Genomic DNA, 21284 nt, shown 5'->3' on the forward strand with positions numbered 1-21284 from the left:
TTGACGCTTACACTGCCCATTTAATTACAAGTAATCTCCCAGCCAGAGGAGGTGATCATATAAAGGGACGGGATGTACCAAATAGGTGAGACAAATAGTACAGCAGGGCACACAAGAGTCTGCAGAGGAGGAGAGTCAGCTTGGGGCAAAAGGCACTGGGTCACGCGCTCCCTTCTCAGCTGCGCCACAGGTCTTGTGTGACCTTGGCCAAGTCATGAGCTCTGGGCTCTTCAGCTCCCCATCTGGAAAATGGAATTTTACTCCCTTTGTCTGTTCACAGGGGAAGGCACTTCCTGAGCACAGCTCTACTGGACTCTAGCCTGGGTGGGGACCCCCTTGCACAACTCGATGAGACATAACACTACATGCAGCACAAGGAGCAGTAGAAAGGAGGGCAACGTTGACCACAAAGGACACGGCTACGCAGAAGAAGAGCAGAAGTAAAGAATGGCGACAAACAAACGATGCCAATAGAGAATGGAGCCTGCTTCAGTATAGAAAAAGGTAAAGAACGTCAACCTGCAGAACTGTGGCAGACAGACAGCGCATATGGGCAGGAGGTTTAAAAAAAAAAAAAGATGGCAAAGCAGGAAAGGAGGACAGACTACACCAGGCTGGCGAGGGCGAATGCAAGAAAGAAGAAAATAGAAATCGAAAGGGAGATCCCTCTGCAACAGCATTTCCCCCTGTCCCATCTGAGTATTTTTGTCTTGCACACACTCTTAGCAGCAGCCAGCATTTACATTTGTCTAGTTTACGTTAAAAGCAAACAGGCACTGTTCTCAAAACCAGCTTTTCCCAAAGTGTGGTCTGCAGCTGAGTGCCGGTCCTTGGCAAAAAAATACCGGTCCTTAGAAACGATACAAATTATCACACATGAGCCTGTTAATTGGTACATTTCATATTTTCCTGCGTAATTTGGATAATAACAATAAGTTAGGCACTTGAGTATTTTATACCAGGATTCATGTAATGTACTATTAGTATTGTAAATGAACAATAAACAGTGAAAATTTATTCATTTTTCTTTCTTTTTTTCATATGTTTACATTTTTGGGCTGCCAAAAAAGGTACTGGAAAAAAAAAACGGGTTCCAACTATACAAAGTTTGGGAAACCCAGCTCTAAACCATTTCTCCAGCTCCCATCAAGCAAATGGATATATTGCCATATACCCTCTCTAGAAGAAGGAGCTAGCCCCAAACGGCAAGGAGATTCTCCTTTCGATGCCTCTTCTACTGCAAGGAGCTTGGCACAACCATGCAATGACCCACCAGGTTGCACCTTGGACTCTAACCGCTGGGTAACACTACAGCTTGCCTTTCTCACAGAAGGCCCGTCAGCGGGTTCAAACAAACAGCCGTCAAAGTCACTGAGACAGAGAGCTGACCTACCATGGCAGCGGCCCCAGCTGGAGATAAATATGTAACTGCTCTGTTTTCCAGCTCTAAATTTAACAGAACACTGAAGGCATGGCTGTGCCAGACACTCACAATACCCCCTCACACACACGCCTTTGAAGAGGTGATGGGGAAAAAGAACTGAGCCGTTAATGGTATTTTGTTAAAGCAAAGCAGGGGCTGGAACTCTCAGGAACGTCAGGAAGCCCAAAATAGCAGCCCATTTGGTTTGCAGATCTCACTTCGACGCACTCTGCTCACTTTCCATGGGACCTCTGATTGCAAATCAGTATCCAAAGCTTCTCCCTTTACGGTCTCTGGGTCTGATTCTGATCTTACACGCCAGTGCCATCAGGGTAACTCCCATCACACCCACGCTGGCATGAGCATGATTGGAGAATGAAGTGGTGTAGGTTAGAGAATACTCGGCATGTGAGTTCAGTGGGGGAATTGGGAAGCAACACCAGGGCTCCAACAGATACAGGAAGATTCACACAGCGAAACGAGGACATTCTGATGCGTGTCTGGCTTTACCGGGGAGAGAGCAGTGAAAGCTGTCTTAGCCTCGTTCTAAAGGGCACCACTCCATTTTTCCATCGGCGTCACCTGTGTGGGGATGGTGTAGATGGTCTGAGTCTATCGGATCAAGGGAGTTATGCCATCCTGGAAGCAGAGTAATGCCACAGCAAACCAGGCCCCTCAGATTTTATTTATACGTTAGGCCTGATTCTGGTCTTGCTTATATGGGTGTATACCTGCAGCTACTCTGCTGAAGCCCAAGGGATTTATAAAGAAGGTGGAAGATCAGCATCAGACTCACTGCTCCTTGCTGGTAAGGCAGCACACACTGCATGGTTCCAAGGGACCAGCCACTGGGGAAACCTGCACATTTAAGCCTACCACGCAATTCAAATGAACCCAATTCTGCAGGGTGCTCCCTTCAGCTAAGAAGTGCTCAGCCCCCAGTTCCCGTGCTCTGGGATCGGAGGTTGAAGACTGCTTTCTACAAGACGTCCCTGGTGTTAACTCCAAGACAGCAGCGGCTCTGGTAGTTCCGGGCGTTGGCTGTCACGAAGGAGAACACAGCACACGAAGTTAAATGTGCCGGGAGCCTTGCTCTCCAGATTGTGAACCATTAATGTCAGTTAGCAGTGAAGAAGAAAGAGCCGATCCCAAGCAAGGTGAATGGAGAGCTGTGGTTAACATAAGAACATAAGAATGGCCACACTGGGTCAGACCAAAGGTCCATCCAGCCCAGCATCCCATCTGCCGACGGTGGCCAATGCCAGGTGCCCCAGAGAAGGAGAACAGAAGACAATGATCAAGTGATTTATCTCCTGCCATCCATCTCTTGCCCTTGTTCTGATGGCTAGGGCACCATACTTTATCCCTGGCTAATAGCCATTTATGGACCTAACCTGCAAAAATTTATCAAGCTCTTTTTTAAACCCTAATAGAGTCCTGGCCTTCACAGCCTCCTCGGGCAAGGAGTTCCACAGGTTGACTGTGCGCTGTGTGAAGAAAAATTTCCTTTTATTAGTTTTGAACCTACTACCCATCAATTTCATTTGGTGTCCCCTAGTTCTTGTATTATGGGAAAAGGTAAATAATTTTTCTATATTCACTTTCTCCACACCATTCATGATTTTATATGCTCCGCTCCTGTTCACGGCACTGGGCACTACCATTTCAGAGTGCTCAGTACGACACAGGATGAGACGCTGGGCTTAAAAATCCCCTGTGCTCTACTCATTTGGGCCAGATCCCTGACTGATGCCAACTGGTGCAATTCCAGCGAAGTCAGTGGAGCTTTGCTAGTTTACACCAGTGGAGGAACTGACCCTCTTGTGTCTAGGGCATTCTTCAGCTCCCATTTCATGCACACGCAGTTTCAGACAAGGAGAAAACCTCCCTCCTCAAATCGCACTGCAGCATCGCATTGGCAGTAGCTACCATGCAGGAGAACTTGTCTCAAGAAGCTGCGCATAGCAGTGCCAGTCGTGCTCCTGGAATAAAGATGTCACTGCTCGTATACCAGGCTCTGGTGGTTTTGGGAAGGACGAAGCCATCCAAGCAATTTACGATGTGTTTACACTGCAATTAACCCCCCTGGCTGGCCCATGCCAGCTGGCTTGTGGTCAGGCTAAGGAGCTGTTTAATAGCAGTGTAGTTGTTTGAGCTTGGGCATTCTGAGACTCTCCTACCTCACAGGGTCCCAGACAAGCCCAAATGTCTACACTGAATTCAAACAGTCCCGTAGCCTGAGCCAGCAGCCGAGGGGCAGCTGCAGGGGCCTAACCGCAGCGCAGACACATCCCCAGTGACAGCATACTGACCCGGATCAGGTCCATTTCTCGGCTGCTTTCCATGAACGTCCGAATCTTCGGGCCGATCTCTTCCCACATCCCGCTGAGGTCCCGGAACACACCCAGCTCCTGGAAAGTCCTGTTGACCTGCCGGCCAAGGGGAAGGGTTATTCCGAAACACCGGCACTGCAGGTCTGAGCAGCAGCCGGCCGGCTGGGCAGAGTGCGCTGCAAGTCCAGGCTCGGCGCTGCCCAGGGCTTACTGGCGACATCCTGGCTACAGCAAGGGAAAGAACCATGTGTTTTAAAGGAAAACTATCACAGGATGGTCCATTGGTGTGTCCAGGATGAGAAGCGACTGGTGCAGGGATTGCAGGGAGGCATTAGCCAAGTGCCCCGGCCCTGCCATCTCCCTGCTCCACTCCTTCCCTGCCCATGCCCCTCGGCTCCTGTCCCTGTTCTGTCCTCTCCCCATGGAAGTGCCGTGTGCTTCCAGGGGTACAGGGACAGTCCCCACCTCCTGCAGCGGCACGGCCTGGGAGTAGCGCTCTATGGCCCTGCCACAGCGGGCAAGGGGCGGCTCTGTCCTGAACTCATCGGAAGCAGCGCGGGGCTCTAAGTGAGAGCCGGGGGTGGAGCAAGGGGAGGGCGCCTGGCCCCCTGTGCACCCCCATGTGCACCTACATACAGGATCTCGAGGCGTGTGCTGGCCTCTTTCTCAGGCCGAATTAGGGTTGTCTCTTTCATGGGCGAGCTCAGGGAGGCGCGTGCCACTTTCCATGCCAGAGCCGTTCACGAAAGCACCAACACCACCTCTCCCAGAAGTGCGCATCTCCCGAAGAAGGCAGGAAGGAGACACGGCATGCGCATGGCCAGCCCCACGCCCCCCACCGTCCAACCAGCCCCTTCCGCGGTGAGGCTCCAAGAGAGAACATACGAGGACAATCACCTTTGTACTTGAGGGGTATTGTCTGAGCTGGTTAAGCCAACTCTAGGGCCAAATTAAACCATCTCCATAGAACAAAGCCGGGATCTGCCTGCATGGGCCCAGCCCCATCTCTCTTGTGCTGCTTACGTGGGGGACAAGGTTCCACGCCTACCTCTGCCATGACCCTCCTCGTGACCAGTGTGTCAGGAGTGTACAGGATCTTCCCAATAAGCAAAGGCTTCAGCGCCCGCCAAATAATCCGGGAAAGCGGACTGGACTCGAGGCTCTTCAGCAGCTCGTTGCAGTAGGGCGCTAAACGGGGATGGAAGGTCCAGGGGTTAAGTGAGAGATACATCATCCAACAGCTCCCAGGGCTTCGTCCCCGGCCAGGCCGTCACACACGTGTGCATTGCCCAAACAGCAACATCTGAGCCACTCAGCTCAGAGGTAAACACCCTGAGCCGGCCCAGTGCACAGCGCCGCGGCTGGAGTGCTGAGTCACCCAGGGCACCCGCGCGGTGGCCCGTGGAAACCAGCCAGGCCTGTCAAAGCCAGGGCTGCCCGCTGAATACAAGCTACAGCGCTGTCAAAACGGCACATCAAAGCCCGCGTTTTCCAAGGCTCGGGAGCCTGAAGCGGGGGCCAGATTCGCAGCAGGGCTCCGGTCCCCACGTGTGCCCCTGGGGCTGAGCGCTGTGAAAAGCTAGCCCCCGGCAGCACACGCCAGCCGAGGTTACTCAGCGAGGGCCTTTCCATTGACTTCAGTGGGCTCAGGGCCAGGTCCGTACACTGCCATTACCAGACCTGCTGCCCTCATACGGAACGGTCTCCATCAGCCTATCACGCAGGGCAAGAGCACGTCAATACACACGTGGTCTGGTTCCTGTCACCCTACGTGTCAGCCAAGAGGAAGCAGAAGTCTCTAACAATTCACATGCCCAGCAGGGTCAACAGCCACCCTGGGCCCAAGGGCAAGGTGTGTGGGGAGGCCCAGCTTTGTGCCTTTGGAAGGGGTGGGGCACAGGCAGATGGGGCGGGGCCTGGGCAGATGGGGCGGGGCCTGGGCAGACGGCCCTCGGCACCACCCAGACCACAGTGCTGGAGCCCCCCAGTCCTCAGAGCACTTTGGCCATGACCGGGGCCCACTTACTTGTAGAATTGTCATAGAAATTAGCCGCATCCTCCTCGGTGCTGTTGCCGCCAAAGAGGGCTTTGTAGTTGTTGTCCTCGTACCAGTTGAGAGATTTGATTTTCAGCCCACCTCCTTCCGGGTGGCCGCACACAATCCGCGACACTGCCTGGTAGATCTGGGTGGAGGAGCTTGTGGAGTTCACACGGGTCAGAAACATGACCTCCTGCCGCATGTCACTCCAGCTCTTCATGCTGGCCAGCTGCAACACATGGGGGTGGGGGTGGGGGGTTCTTACGTCACTGGCATGGAACAGAGATTTTATCATCAAAGTGTTTGTCTCCAGAATCACCTGATCTCATTGAATAAACCACCTACATGGTCCAGATGTAGGAAAAGCACAACGGGGCGACCAGCGGCTGGTGGGGGGATGCTGCACTCAGGAAATGTCCCATGCATGCAGCGGGGAGAGGGGGCTAAGTTCTACTGCACCGTCTCCTTTATTCTGTGCTTTTCACAGACTGTGCAGAAAATCCCCTGCCCCCGTCACTTGGCTCCTGTTCCTGCCTGCACATGCCAGCTGGCGCCCCTCTTTCCAGCTGCAGAATGCAGGGAGGAGCGAGCCAGAAGGAGAGGCAGGGAAATAATATAGAGCGAGTCAAACTAACCAGCTGCAGCTCAGAGGCGGAGATGCCAGATCTAGTTCTCTGCTGCTGCACACTGGCAGCGCTCCACCAGAGTCAAAGGGCTTGTGCCAGTTTTCACCAGTAGAGAATTTGGCCCAGGAGATCAGATATCACCTTCATCCCTCCCGGCCTTTATCAATGGCATTCCCAGAAAGTCTTTGATGGTCGTGAGGCAAGACCAGCTGCAGCTAAACTTCAGGGTCCCAACAGGGGTTTTCACTGCCTCTGCTGCCATTAAAACCAGCCAACTGAAGATTCTGCCCTCCACTAGAAACAGAACCCCCGATACTCAGAGAGAAGCAACTGTGACCAGTCCCAGAGGGATGTGAATACAAACACCTCAGGACCATCCTGCACTTTAGAGAGTGCATAAAAAGACAGGCCTCGACTGATTTCCATATAAACCAGCTCACAGGCTAGCCTGGACCGTTACTTTCAGAGCTGCAGGCCCCACTGACTTCAACGAGAGGTGTGCTCTTTTGCGCCGCCCACTGTAAAAAGACCAACGCATTGAGTGTGGGTGAGCTGGGCTGCTGCAATATGGATGTGCGGAAGGGCTTCCTGAACCGTATCTGCCAGAAAGTAAATTACGCAGGAGCTAGAAGCGTAGTCGTAACTGGTATGGTCCCAGGGCATGAGAGACCCATGAGGTGGGCGAGATAGTATCTTTTACTGGCCCAGCATCTGCTGGTCAGACAGACAAGATTCTGAAGCCAAGCCTACCCTAGAACTTAGAGTGGTTTGTTGCAGTTGCATAACTGGAATCGACTTCTCTCCAGGCAACTTACCTGGCCTTCCTCGCTGAGAAACTCTCCTTTTGACCTCCGCTACTCCTTGCGAGACTGAGAAGCACAGGGGTCGACTGTGAAGCCCACACAGTTTGATTTTGTGTGTCCCCCCTAGGCCCATGAAACTGAACCCCTGACCGGGTTTGATCTTCCAGGTAGTGAAGACATACCCTGAACGACACAGAAGTGCCCTGTCAAAGAGCTCCGTGTAAGCTTGAAGGCCCATCTCTTGCACCAACAGATGTCAGTCCAATAAAAGATATTACCTCACCCACCTGGTCTCTAACAGCTCGAAGGCTTTATTGCTACTAAAATGCCACACACATCCCCGACCTATCAGCGGGCAGCTGCCCTCACGTTCTGCATTGCTAGGCAGGGTGCTACGCTGATACCTACAAGGCCACGTCAACCAGCATTTGAAATTTGAACTAACGAGCTCCAGAGTCTGAGTTGGGCAAGTATTCAAATAGACAGAGGTGCAGAACAAAGGAACCATGGCCTTTGTGTGTTGCGACTGGCCTTTTTAAGGCAATGATTATCTTGTTGCCTTCATCCCTTCCCCCTCTCCTAATCTACACTGCATTCCCCACCGCTGCACAAAGCTGTGGTACAAACACAGGAGGCATCATGGTGAGAAAGAGCAGCGGTGAAAGCTGGAGCTCTTGAAGAGCCCAGGCACCTGCAAAGGAAAGAGGGTTCATTTCACTAATCCCGGGACAGCCTGGGAAGCCAGGGTAATTGGCCTCTTCCTCCCCACTGGACCCACAGTTCCTCCCTAAGCTCTAAGGGATCCCACGAAGCCCAAGTGCAGGGGACTGGACGTGATGACCTCTCAAGGTCCCATTCAGATCTAGTGTTCTGTGATTCCATAATTAGACTTGAGGATCACACTTTTTTCCTCCATGAACGATGGATGACCCATGCAAAATGAGGAAAAATATTTCCAGGGTGAATGATCAGAATTTACAAAGCAAGAAAGTGCTACTTAAAAACTTATTACACAGTCAAAGCCATCAGACTCCTGAACTGCGCTTGTTGCAAATGCAGTAGTGAACGAAGAGTAAACGGGTACGGTCAGATTAAAGGATAATTATTCTGTCTATTTTGCCGTGTGAGGCTGAAAAATTGCATTAACAGCTCTGAACCCTTTAACTTTTGGAGTCAGAATGTCTGAGGTCCTTAGAGAATTGACTGGCCACTGCCACCCAATTTCCTGCAGCTGTGAAAATTTAAATTGACAAAAATCAACAAAAAATGCTCTAAAATAAATGCTGGTGTTATCCCTTAAGGTAATACAGAAATAAAAAGCAGCTTCTGCCAAGCTTAAGTATAACAGGGAGCGTGGCTTCCCTCTGCCACGTGGAAACAACCGTGGAGGCGTTTCCAAAGCCAGGAGGGAAGGGAAATATGCCCAGGTCTGTTGCAGTTCTGTGACCCATTCCCACACAACTTCTGTGTGTCAACTAGCATATGCAGAATGCATGCAGCCTTCCCAGAATCTGCACCCAGAATACCAGAGCTGTTTTAGCTAGACGCAACGGTGGTGCTTTTCTATCATATACATTTGTAATATAACATGAACCAGCCAGCCTTTTCTGAGTCACACAGGAAGGCTAAGGAAGGTTTTAACATTACAGATTCTTCCCTGACTATAATCCATCACTTTTTTTCCATGGAGAGTGACACAAAGTCAAGCTGGCTGGCCAGGTTGTTCTGATGTATTGTGTCTCTTGATTTGACACCTGTATTTGCACACACCCACAAACACAGTCATCAAAGTCTAGGCCATCTGACACAGCCAGAAAATGACAAAGCCCTGGAAAGAGAGCAGATCAATTTCACCCAGGAGGTTCCCCTACTGAAGTCGGCAGAGTTATGCCGGGGATGAGCTTGGGCTGTTGAGTTTCTTCCCAGAATCGTGAATGTTTCAGACACGTGCTGGCAAGTTGGCAAAAAATTCAGCTGCCGCTGAACAAGAGCCACTCCCATGTCACACACAAGAAGTCTGTTTATTTTTAGCAAGTACGCTCGTTGGATCGATATGGCGGGAGACAGTAACACAACAAGCAAACCCTGGAGTTTCATTCCCTATTTGCCTAATGTTAATGCCTTAGGCATATCTTACATTTCTTCACTGCTTGTTTGCTGTTTTGGTCTGCATCCTGTCCCGCTGCATCTGGTGTCACTGCGCTCAATGCAGACTGGAGGAAGCAGACACTGCATAATACAATGAAGTAATGCCAGGTGTACATTGGTTATTTCAGGTTTCAAAAGAGCGAACTTTGATTTCTGTTTTGGGTCATTCACAGATAAAAATGGGGACATATATGGCCATGATTTTGAAAAGGGGCTTGTGATTTTGAGTGCCCAACTAAAAAGCTTCACCTACACTAGAAAATTCATTCATTCCACTAAGCTAGTTACCCCAGTGCGATCCTCTCCCTCTCACGTTTCCAGCATGGACACAGGTACGTTCATAAGCAAAGGAGAATAACTACACACCAGTAGAACGGTATTCACAAAAGGGCTTTTACCAGAATAACTACAATATATTGGTTAAAAGAAAAAAAAATCGCACTCCAAGCTGAGAGTGATACCTGTTCAACTTCCAAGCTTAGGCAAAGAGTCAGCCCAGGCCTACACTACAAAATTTACCAGTCCCATTATGTAGAATCAAGGGCATAATGAAGTGAGATTTGTGACTGACAGATGCCTCTGTACTTGCAACCCTGCACTTTTATCGGTGTCACTTGTTTTGCTCTGGGTGGCTGGAATAAGCTATACCGGTTGAACCTCTCTAATCCGGAACTCTCTCGTCCGGCAACATCCATAAGCTGGCACGATTTCAGTTAGCCGGATATCAGCAAACTTATCATGGGCGTGGCCAAGTTTCCCACGTTCCCATACAGTTTGTTTACGGCTCCCAGTGTTCTGTGCTGGTATTTAGCTCTAACTTAACCGCTAAATGTCTTCTAAGAGCCCAGTACGCACTAGAAGTTGTGCTGCTGCGGGACAATATTGACTTCCAAATTCTGTGGCTCAGCACCAGTCAGGTCCCAAGGGAGCTGGACCAGAGAGGTTCAGCCTGGACTAGCAAAAGCCAAGCTGTACCTCTGTGAGCTCTGTCCTCACTAGGAGTGCTTTGCTGACACAGCATACTGGTATAGCTACAATGGCAAGGCCAGGTGTAGACCTGCCCTAGAGAAGGGCCTGATTTTCCATAAGTTCTGGCCACCTGTCTTCTGAAATCACACGGCTCTGGCTCAATTTGGAAACCAAAAAAATCACTATCACTTGTAATGCTCTCGGACATGTACACACAGGAATATGATCTAGCAGCCTGGGATGACTCTTTTTATACCACTGATTGGTAGAAAGAGAGACTAAATTAAGCTGAGTAGTCAGGCTGGCAGTTTGATTTACTCTACTCTCACGGCTCATTATATTTTTCCCTGGTAGCGTATTTCCTTGCTACGACTGTGCTACAACACAACTTACAGCAACCCAGGTTGCACCGTGTAAATGCTGCATGTTGGCACTTGTGTCGATACAATACTTCCACCCTCTTTGGCTGTGCCTACACTGAGCCCTAGTGCTGCCAGTGTGATGCAAATAAGCAGTCTCGAAAAGGCAACATTGCTGCTAATTTGCATATTTGTGCAGCTAATATGCATATTTATTAGGCATATTTGCAGCAGAAATCAATCCGTGTAGACTTGGTTCTGCTGACAAAGGGGGTATTTGCCAGCAGAACCATATCTACAGGACTTGAGTTCTGCTGTGAATATGCAAATTAGCCTCATGAACAGGCACATCTATCGTGCAAATACATAAATGAGCCACCATTTTTTATTTTCAAGACTGATTATGTGCATCAAACTGTCGGCACTAGAGCTCAGTGCAGACAGCCAATGAGTGGGATTCGTACCGTGGACAGGAGAGAGCCATTTACGCTGCACTTGCTGTGGTAAAACTTGTTTTTCAGGAGGGGCAGAGGAAGGTGTATCAGCAGCTGTGAACGACCCAAGATGTGTCATTCAATTAGCAGTGTAGACAAAGCCCCAATGTCTCCTGCCTCTCATTTCGGACACAACACCAGTGGCCGCACTGCAGCAAACTCGGGAGTTAAACGACTCCCTCCTCTTTGGCCTGGGGACGTCCAGAAAACACGCCACGAGAACCACAACGCACTAGTTCCAATACGCTACTGCCTAAGCGGAGTAATCAACAGGCCTCTGTCGAGCCCTGGTTATTCCTGACGGCAGAACGGGTAAGAATCTGGCTGCCGTGTCTCACCGGTCATTACGATTTCAGATTTCTATGGCTAGCTGACCCCTCCTTTGTACTCAAGGGTGAAGACTCCACTGCACTAGTACCAAAGGGATAGTTCTACCCCCCGGAGAGCAGCAATGCAGATGCCAGACCTGAGAACAGGCTCTAGCTGAAACGACTCTACTGAACGCCACATAAGCAGAGAGCTTGGCTTTCTGCAGCTCAGTCTCAGTTTCCCAAGCTGAGCACTGAGCTCGGCACCCTTTGCAAGGACAGGCACGAGCACTCGCTCCCCTGAAGGCAGTGGGTTTCCACAGTGCAGCATGACCAACAGTCACCTGAAGTGGGGAAACGGGAGGGGGCAGGGAACGAGCATGTGTTTAAGAGCTGATTTCCAGCCAATAGGAGCTGAGAGATTTTGCTGGGGGGTGGAGAAAGTGCAGCACAGTTTCTCAGCTCCCACTGGCCGGTGGCCCCATCAGAAATGATTGCCCCACCCCTCCGATGGAAGTTAAATTGGCAACTCGCCCAAGGACTGGGATCCGTGTTCGGAGCCAGGGATTTAGTTCAAACTCTTTCCTAGAAAGACGAGCTCACGTGGTGCAAATAAGTGTCTTTTCCTTTTGCCCCAATGCCTGCTGTTGAACCAACAAAGGAATGAACCCTCCGTCCCCGTTCGTCACGCAGCAGCCAGCACCCCAGACAACGAAATGTAACTTTCGGTCAAGCGGTCTGAGAGGTGAATGCTTCAGGCACTTCAGAGAGAAGGCCGCCTTTGTTTGCCCAGGAATCAAGGGAAAGAAAGGCTCTTCCACCCAGGACGGCTGCCAAGCCGAAGGCACATTACTCAGGGAGTTTTCAGCCACATCAGCAAAGAACACATCACATGGCTTCAATTATTTTTACCACCACCAAAAAAAAAAAAAAAAAAGAGAGTGAGAGAGAGAGAGAGAGAGGGCTGTGTGCTGTAAGAGGAAACAGCTGTAACCAGACCTCAGAGCTAGGCTCTCAGGACAGCCTCTTCTGCTAAAAGCTACGGTTTTGCCTTGATTCTAAACTGACGCCGATCTTGGAATCCTCGTTCATTTCACCCTAACAAGGAAGCACTGCATGTCCAGGATTCGGCAGGGAATGAGTCCCAGGGAGAGTGGGCAGACACTGGGCGACTTCTAACCCCCCTCCTCTCTGGGGAAGTTGGGCGTTCTGTAACCTGAGGTGAACCCGGCTTTCTCCAGTGTTCAGAGGTTACTCGCGTTCATGGCTGGAGGGCTCTCTTTCCCTGATGCGCAGACAGAAGAACAATGGAAAAGAACGGGCGGTACTGTTTAGATTAAACTGCGACTTCTTCCAAAGAGAAAACAACATGCTAGTGTAATAACTGCACCTCAGAATCAGCACAATCCAAGTGGGAGTAAAATAGCTCGCTTATTCTTGCTATTTAGATCAACGTTGGGCCCTAGTCACGGACCAGGGCTGCACAGTGCTAGGTACTGTACAGACACAAACTAAAGACAGTCTCTGTACAAGGAGAGAGCTCTAAAAATAGCAGATCTGGAGTTTGGTCCAGTACAAAGCACTTAGGGAAGATTTTTCACCTTTTTGCTACAAAAATGTATTTGCACCTATAAAACGGTCAGTAACCCAAGCAAATTGGTCACATAATTATTTTTATTTATGTTAGCGCTTAGAGGGCCCCAACCAAGATCAGGGCCCTGTTGTGCTAGGTGCTGTACAAACATAGGTGAGACAAGCAACATACACCTAACTGTCTAGCAGCCCAGAGTTAGTCAATTACAGCATCTCCCTGCTCTCCCTCTGGCACCACTCCCGCAGCTGACATCATCCCCACCACAGCTCACACCTGTGAGCAAAGATCACTCCATCGGCTCATGACCGCGGGCCCTGCCTGGTGCACAGCAAGTGTGGTGTTTCTTTTGCAAGTGCAGTGGCTGAACCTGCCTTTGAAACAGCCGGCTCTGAAAAGCACATTTAGGGCACAATGCGCATCACAGAAAATATTTCAGAGTTCTTCCTTCTGACCCCCCCGAAGTCGAAATTGTGAGCTGCCCAGCTCAAAGGGCTCCCGCCGACTCCTCTGGGAGTTCTGGGCAAAGACGTGCCCCACAGTAGGACCTCTCTTTATTAAAGGGAGAAAAGCAGTAAGGCAAGTGCAGGTTACAGAGCAGCTTTGTGTTCTGAGGAAGTCAACTTCAGGCTCAAAAGGGCAATGGCAGAGAGACATGCTTCCTCCCCAAGGCAGAAGTGAGCAGCTTACCTCTTTAAAGAGCTTCCCAAGACTCTCCACCAAGGTCTCCATGGCTTCTGACAGGTCCTGTAAGGAGGAATTGGAGGCGATTCCTTTCTGTAACAGAGCAGAAAAATAGAAACTTGGGATCACCCAAAGAAACTGACAGATTCCATGTTCCCAGGAGCAGGGAGGGGGGTTGAATGGAAATGGCATGGACTGCGACCCAGCAGGCCCGAGTCAATGCCCAGGTCAGCCCTAGGCTTCCTCTCCACAACCCTGGTCAAGCTCCTTCACCTGTCCCGTGTCTCAGCTCTTCATCCATCCAAGGTGTTTAATGCTTACCCTTTCCTCACACGGCTGGAGCAAGGACGACACCCATTAATGGCCATGAGGTGCTCAGATGCCACAGGAATTAGGGCCATAACATGAGAACACAAGTAGCCAAACACCGGTGTGTAATCTACCCGCCCACATTCAACAGAGAGGGCAATCCAAGTTCCTGAGTCCCTGGGACCTAAGTGGGTGCAGGATCTGTCCCTTCCCCTCTGTGCTCCAGCCAGGATGCTAATCCCCCAAGCACAAGGGTGAGAGGATTGTGGTCCTGAGAGCACAACAAAGGCCTGGAAAGATCACGACAAGGCTGTGGCCCCTGGAATCCCTAGCTGGGAAGTGGGAAGTCCAAGGTATATGACAACACAACGGTGTTGGGGACCAGCATCTTCCCTCCAGTGTGCCTGGAGGTGTTATACCTGCCGCTGCCACACTGTGCAGGCATGTTGGGACAAGTCCACTTTTCTTCGTGGGACCAAACTCTGGCTTTAGTAGCCTTAAATGAGACCTTTGGGGTTTAACATTAAACGAAGTGCATGGATTTTATTTCAAAGCACCCATTTTCCATAGAGTTATCAGTGATCCAGGGCTAATGCAAAAAAAAATATTTCAAATGTCCAAGAGTGGAAGGTGATCGTTTTCCAGAAGCCTTTGTTTATGTTCAAAACCCATCCTTGCTGCATCCAGAAAGCACAGCAGTCAACTGCATGTCAAGGGTTCTGTTTACCATCAGTCCCCAGGAAACTTGTGGGTTTGGTTTTTATTTTTTTTCTGGGTGCGCCAAAGAATGACTTCCAAAAAAAACAAAAATGCAAGACACTTCATGTACATTTCAACTGGTTGCTTTGCATGGGAGTTTGAGCTACCAGTTTGTACAGCACCTCTCTTTTGGTGTCATGACCACTTTCTGAGAGTACACATATGAAGCTTATCTGTTAGTCTATACGGTGCCACAGGACTTGTTGTTTTTTTGCAGATACAGATGAACACAGCTACCCCTCTTGTGCCTTTGAAGCTTGTAGCACATTCTAGAACTGTGACCCAATCACAAGAATGGCTCTTCTGTTGCAAGCCCCTGTTCTTAGGCACTTCTGAGAAAAAAAGTTTAGCCTTGGGGCTAAAATTTCTGAAGCTCAGACTCTGCCTGGGGTGGTCTTTAGGATAAAAGTCTGGTAACGTTTCCCTTGGCCTATCTGAGTCATGGGAGTGCAATGAAAGAGTTGGCTAGCATCTCAGCTGGTGAAAATAGACACAGCTCCCTTGGATCAGCTGAGCACATTCACACCAGCTAAGGATCAGGACCAAAAGGTGCAGAGAATCAAACGCACACGTACGGAGCGCAGAGCGAAGAAAGGAAAGCAATTCAAACTTGCCACTGATTTCACCCTGGCTGGAATACACTTGTGAAATGGACCACAGATAACCAAGTCTCAACAGTGTACTAATATTTGAGCAGTATGTCAGGGTTCACAGGCTTATCTCCATGTATACACCATACAGACACGCCTCTCTGGGACATAGCATGTGGAAAGACCCACATCCCAGCTTCATTTTGTTGTTAATTATAGAACGAAGAGGCTCCAGAACAGATCAGGTCCTTGCTGTGCTAGGCATGGTGCATGCGCAGGACAGCCCCCGTCCTGGCGAGGGCACCATCTAAACAGGTAAGTGGAATAAAATGTGGGAAGAGAAAACTTTAACCCCCCTGCCCCCGACATTTTACACAGGCAGAAGGGAGGGGCAGGGAGAGTTCGGGCTTGTCTATGCCAGACATTAAAGCCGACTGCAGACACACAATTTCTAGCTACAATTGACTTATCTAAAATCGACTTACCTGGCTGTCCTCACAGAGGGAAGTCGATGGGAGAAGCTCTCCCGTCGACCTCCCTTACTCCTTGTGATATTGCAGAGTACAGGGGTCAGCTGCTGACCCCCCAGATAATTTGATTTCATGCATCTCTATAGGTGCATGAAATCAAAGCCCGGAAGAGACACGCTTAATGACTTGCCCAAACACGTATGCAAAAAGCTCTGAGCCAGCAGGGACCAAACCCAGACCTCCTGAGTCATACTATGGTGACACGCATCTCATAGGACTGGAAGGCTACGTCTACACGTGAAGCCTACATCGAAGTAGCCTATTTCAATGTGGCGACATCGAAATAGGCTATTTCGATGAATAACGTCTACACGTCCTCCAGGGCTGGCAACATCGATGTTGAACATCAACGTTGCGCAGCACCACATCGAAATAGGAGCTGAGAGGGAACGTCTACACGCCAAAGTAGCACACATCGAAATAAGGGTACCAGGCACAGCTGCAGACAGGGTCACAGGGCAGACTCAACAGCAAGCCGCTCCCTTAAAGGGCCCCTCCCAGACACAGTTGCACTAAACAACACAAGATACACAGAGCCGACAACTGGTTGCAGACCCTGTGCATGCAGCCTGGATCCCCAGCTGCAGCAGCAGCAGCCAGAAGCCCTGGGCTACGGGCTGCTGCACACGGTGACCATAGAGCCCCGCAGGGGCTGGAGAGAGAGCGTCTCTCAACCCCTCAGCTGATGGGTGCCATGGAGGACCCCGCTATTTCGAAGTTGCGGGACGCGCAACGACTGCACGGTCCCTACTTCGATGTTGAATGTCGAAGTAGGGCGCTATTCCCATCCCCTCATGGGGTTAGCGGCTTCGACGTCTTGTCACCTAACATCGATGTTAACATCGAAATAGCGCCCAACACGTGTAGCCGTGACGGGCGCTATTTCGAAGTTAGTGCCGCTACTTCGAAGTAGCGTGCACATGTAGACACGGCTGAAGGGACCTCAGGAGTCCCCAGCCAATGCTACACTAGCCTGCCTCTCTCCCTGTGGCAAAAACATTCACATCATGCCGTGCATTTGCAAGCTCACACTGCAGTAACCAGCTGTGCGACTGGCCCCTTGGATTAACTGCGTACTTCACATCCAAGCAATTCTGTTCGTTTCAGAGGAGTTGCTCCTGAGTCGCACCATATAGGTGGGAGAGAGTATGGCCCAATAAGCCTGAAGTTCTCCTTCCCCAGGCAAGAGTTTCATGGAGGTCACTGGGAGTCAGGTGAAGGTAGAGAAAACTGCAGCAATCTGCACACCAGTTCCCCCTCCCGAGCTAGCCCAGCTCACTTGAGTGCAGCCATGCTCCGAAACAGTGCTCCGACTGCCATGCCCACGCTCCCGCTGCGCAGAGACTTCCGAGGTCACATCCCAGAGTTCTCTGTGGGGCAGGAAGCTGAGCTGCTCTGGGAATTCTCTCCTTGGAAATTGAGGGAGAATCTCTCTTTCCTCTGGGCAGAAGGGGAGGATGGTAGGAAGGCATCAGAGGGCGAGCAGTACCCACAAGGAGCCGGTGGTCCTGCTGAGTGATCATGTTAGCAGCTGATGAGTTGCCCAGTTGAGTTTAACCTATACCTTCTCTGGCCAATCCTCTGGAATGGTACCTCCGCGATTCAGCCAAGGGTGTGCATGGACAGGAATCGAGCCGGGGCAACACTTACAGAATCACAGAATCATAGAATGCTAGGACTGGAAGGGACCTTGAGAGGTCATTAAGTTGAGTCCCCTGCCCTCATGGCAGGGCCAATTACTGTCTAGACCATCCCTGTTAGACATTTATCTAACCTGTTCCTAAATATCTCCAGAGATGGAAATTCCACAACCTCCCTAGGCAACTTATTTCACTGTTTGACCACCCTGACAGTTAGGAACTTTTTCCTAACGTCCAGCCTAAACCCCCCTTGCTGACATATAAGCCCATTGCTCCTCATCCTATCCTCAGAGGCCAAGAACAACAAGTTTTCTCCCTCCTCATGACACCCTTTTAGATACCTGAAAACCACTATCATGCCTCCCCTCAATCTTCTTTTTTCCAAACTAAACAAGCCCAATTCTTTCATCCTTCCTTCATATCTCATGTTCTCTAGACCTTTGATCATTCTTGTTGCTCTTTTTTGGACCCTTTCTAATTTCTCCACATCTTTCTTGAAATGAGGTGCCCAGAACTGGACACAATATTCCAACTGAAGCCTAACCAGTGCAGAGTAGAGTGGAAGAATGACTTCTCCTGTCTTGCTCACAACACACCTGTTAATGCATCCCTTCCTTGATTTATAACTCAAGCTAACTTTGCTGTAATGACCACCCCTGAGCAAGACAAGCAGGATTTGGCCATGTGCTATTGACATTTCTCCCATGCTGGATGCGAATGGACATTCACATTCTGAATTATGGGGGGTTTTTTGTTTAATAATTTCTGCACAGTATGCAATGAGGTACATCTGCATTTGTCCCAGGAGTATCGTGTTTGCTGATTTGTTGCCTCACCCTGCACGTGATACTTGAACAGTTGCTTCTGGGAAGTAAATGTGGCTTCTGAGTCATATTTATTTGGCAGCGGGAAATGCGATTTGTCATAAATGCCGTTTCAGACAGGAACTAGTAGGCAGATGATGCGTGTGGAATTTCTGTTGTTATGGCCTAACAAAAGGAGCCCTGCCCTATTGTTAAGGGAAGGTTCCATCCCAACCAACTAAAAAGGACACAGCAAGCCCGAGGTTCAAATGAGGCTGGTATTTATATTTTAAAAAAACTTCTTTTCACAGGCAGCACTGCTCACTGCGTGAACGTGACTGGAATGTGTCTCTCACACGGTATTCAGCTTGGGCGACAGCAATGATAAAATGCCACCCGTGTCGCTCGGCGAGACAAAGACAATCGCTCTTTGTGGCTCTCCCAGCTCCCGCGTGGCCTCATGCAACATGTGACTCACAGCATAGTGACAGCCCGCTACCAAACCCTTAACAGAATGCACACCTAAGCTGCCTCTCAGTGGTGAACATTAGTATGGGAAACAGCTAAACAGTTCCCCAATAGGGGGGCAAAGTTCTTCCCTGGGTCCCCTCCTAACTTGTGTGGTTTGCTGTCTCGTAGAGACTGCTTTTCATAGAGCCAAGCGAAGGAGGTTTGGTCCCACTTTGAAGAGGCTGGAGGAGTCTCTCCAGCACAGATCTCAGAGGATTAAATGAGGGCAAGGGCACTTGGTTCCTGCTCCCCCGCCACGGCTGCTAGCACCCCCGATTGGCATAGCGCCTCGTTACTGCGTGGGGATCCTACACCAGCAGCAGTCTCAACACTAGAGGAAACTTTGAAGTAAACAGAAATTAAAACTCATGAAAGTTGGGATGGAAAGTTCCCTCTCCCCGCCACATTTTCAGCCAGCTCCACCCAACACTGCAAACTCTGCACGCTGCGGGCACGGCTCAAATAGAGAGCTAATAACAGCTCCCATGCAGAGCACAGCGGGTGGAACATGGAGCGTCGGGTCCCATCCCTCTTCCGACAGCAGCTCTCAAATGGGGACAGCTTATACAGAGCTCGCCCTTCGGCAAATGCTCTTTTTGTCGACACGCTACAATGGAACAGATTCCTTCGTGTTTTTCCGAGGATGTTACTGTAGGTTAAGGGACTGTTTTGCCAATAAGCCAGAGTGCTTCGAATGCCTGATGGTCAATGCCTAGGCTAATTCATTCAGGCCGTGTGGAACGCATGTATTTCATTTAACTGATTCAGGCATGACAGCAAAGTTCACTGTTTTCCTTTGGAAGAAAGATGCTTTGTGCATCCAAGTGAGGTTGGGTAGAAATGCTCATCAAGTGCAGAATAGCTGGATTGAAGATTCATTCCAGAAGTACAAACAACAAAGATTCTCGTAGTGCCTTAAAGACTAACAGATTTATTAGGGCATAAGCTGTTGGCACCTGCATCTTAGGCCCTAATAAATGTGTGTCTTTAAGGTGCCACAGGACTTCTTGTTGCCTGTGCTGAAGCAGACAACCACTGCGACCTCTCAGACTTGTGTTCTGAAGCACAGAGCTTTCCTCTGACGTCGCGGTCCAAAGCAGGGTTCTGAACACTGCCCCCGACATCTGGTGTGTTCTTGCCCATGGGCAGGAGCAGGATGGTGGACGGTTGCTTTCTTACTGATCGAAAACCCAGGCTTCGGTATGGTCAGCAGTGTTGTTTCTGCTGAGCTAACGAGGCCAGACTTTACTAAGGGCACTTCTACACTTACCCTCTTGTGGGTGATGCTCTCGCGTTTATCCTTTTACGATCTTTGCTGTGAGCATATTTGTGACCTCACCCAGAGCTGTCCTGTCCATAGGACGACACGTGGCAGCCACCTGAGCCCCTGCAGTAGCCACCCCCCCATCCTATGGATGGGAGGGGAGGGTTACCTGGAGCAGGGGGCAAGTGGCGAGGGCTGGACTCAATGACCTCCTGAGGTCCCTTCCAGCCCTAGGATTCTATGATTCTGCGACAGGTGGCGGCAGCGGGCTGGGAGGCCATGGTGGAGAGCTGCATGGTGAGCTGGGGGAAGAGGGGCGGAGGGAAGGCGACCTCCTGAAGCTGCTGCCTGCCCCAGGTAACCCGCAGCCAGGCTAAGCGGGGAAGGCGCCAGAGGTCAGGGAGGGGACGAAGCGGAGAAGTGGGGGTTGCCCCAGGCCCCGCCCACCCTTGGGATGGCCCCGACGTTGGCATCACAGACAGCAGGTTCTATCCCCGAGGTAGGGGGTTGGCATTAGGAAGCTGAGCTGCCCTGAGAGATTTGGCTGGAGCCCAAATTCGTTATACAAGGAAGAAAGCCAGCAGGCCAATGTTTCCAGCGAGCGGCTTCCTTTCTCAGGCCCAGTTTACTCTTCAGTAGTTTGCTCCCATGTTTTACATCTGCAATTGGATTCCATGTGTGAACCTCAGTACTTGTTCCCCGGTGACCTGGCTGTGAGAGTGAACTGTAGGGTGACCATATCTCCCTGTGCCAAATACGGGACGGGGGGATATGGGGGGAGGCTCCTCCTGGCTGCACCAAGTCCCGGGGAGCTGGCGCCCTGCCCCCAGCCCCAAGAAAGTGACGGCTGGGGGGCACTTCTGGCCCCAGGGAAGTGGTTGGCAGCGAGCGCTCCCTGCCTGGAGCCCTGAGGAAGTGGCAGCAACAGGTGCTCCCGGCCCCACCCCCGAGGGCCTAAGTATGGGAATATTCGTCCCTTTTAAAAAATTAGTCGGGACACCTTTTTGGCATCCCAAATACAGAACCGTCCTGCCCAATACGGGATGGATGGTCACCCTAATGAACTGGGCAGCAGTTCGGATGGGCGTCTGAAAATTTCGGGC

At 50.5% G+C, this 21284-nt stretch overlaps 1 protein-coding gene across 2 annotated transcripts in view; it reads right to left on the reverse strand.

Annotated features, from left to right (window-relative positions):
* The window catches only part of ABCA1 (ATP binding cassette subfamily A member 1), a 140703-nt gene that overhangs the window by 50050 nt on the left and 69369 nt on the right, over positions 1 to 21284 (reverse strand). For both annotated transcript variants that reach the window (XM_074994608.1, XM_074994609.1), the window contains 4 exons: positions 13783 to 13869; positions 5783 to 6023; positions 4805 to 4944; positions 3736 to 3852 (listed from right to left, as the gene is read on the reverse strand). In XM_074994608.1, coding sequence (XP_074850709.1) covers positions 3736 to 3852; positions 4805 to 4944; positions 5783 to 6023; positions 13783 to 13869 — 585 coding nt within the window. The remainder of the gene's footprint in view (positions 1 to 3735; positions 3853 to 4804; positions 4945 to 5782; positions 6024 to 13782; positions 13870 to 21284) is intronic.

Source organism: Carettochelys insculpta, chromosome 5 (assembly GCF_033958435.1).
Source record: "Carettochelys insculpta isolate YL-2023 chromosome 5, ASM3395843v1, whole genome shotgun sequence".
Classification (NCBI taxonomy): domain Eukaryota; kingdom Metazoa; phylum Chordata; order Testudines; family Carettochelyidae; genus Carettochelys; species Carettochelys insculpta.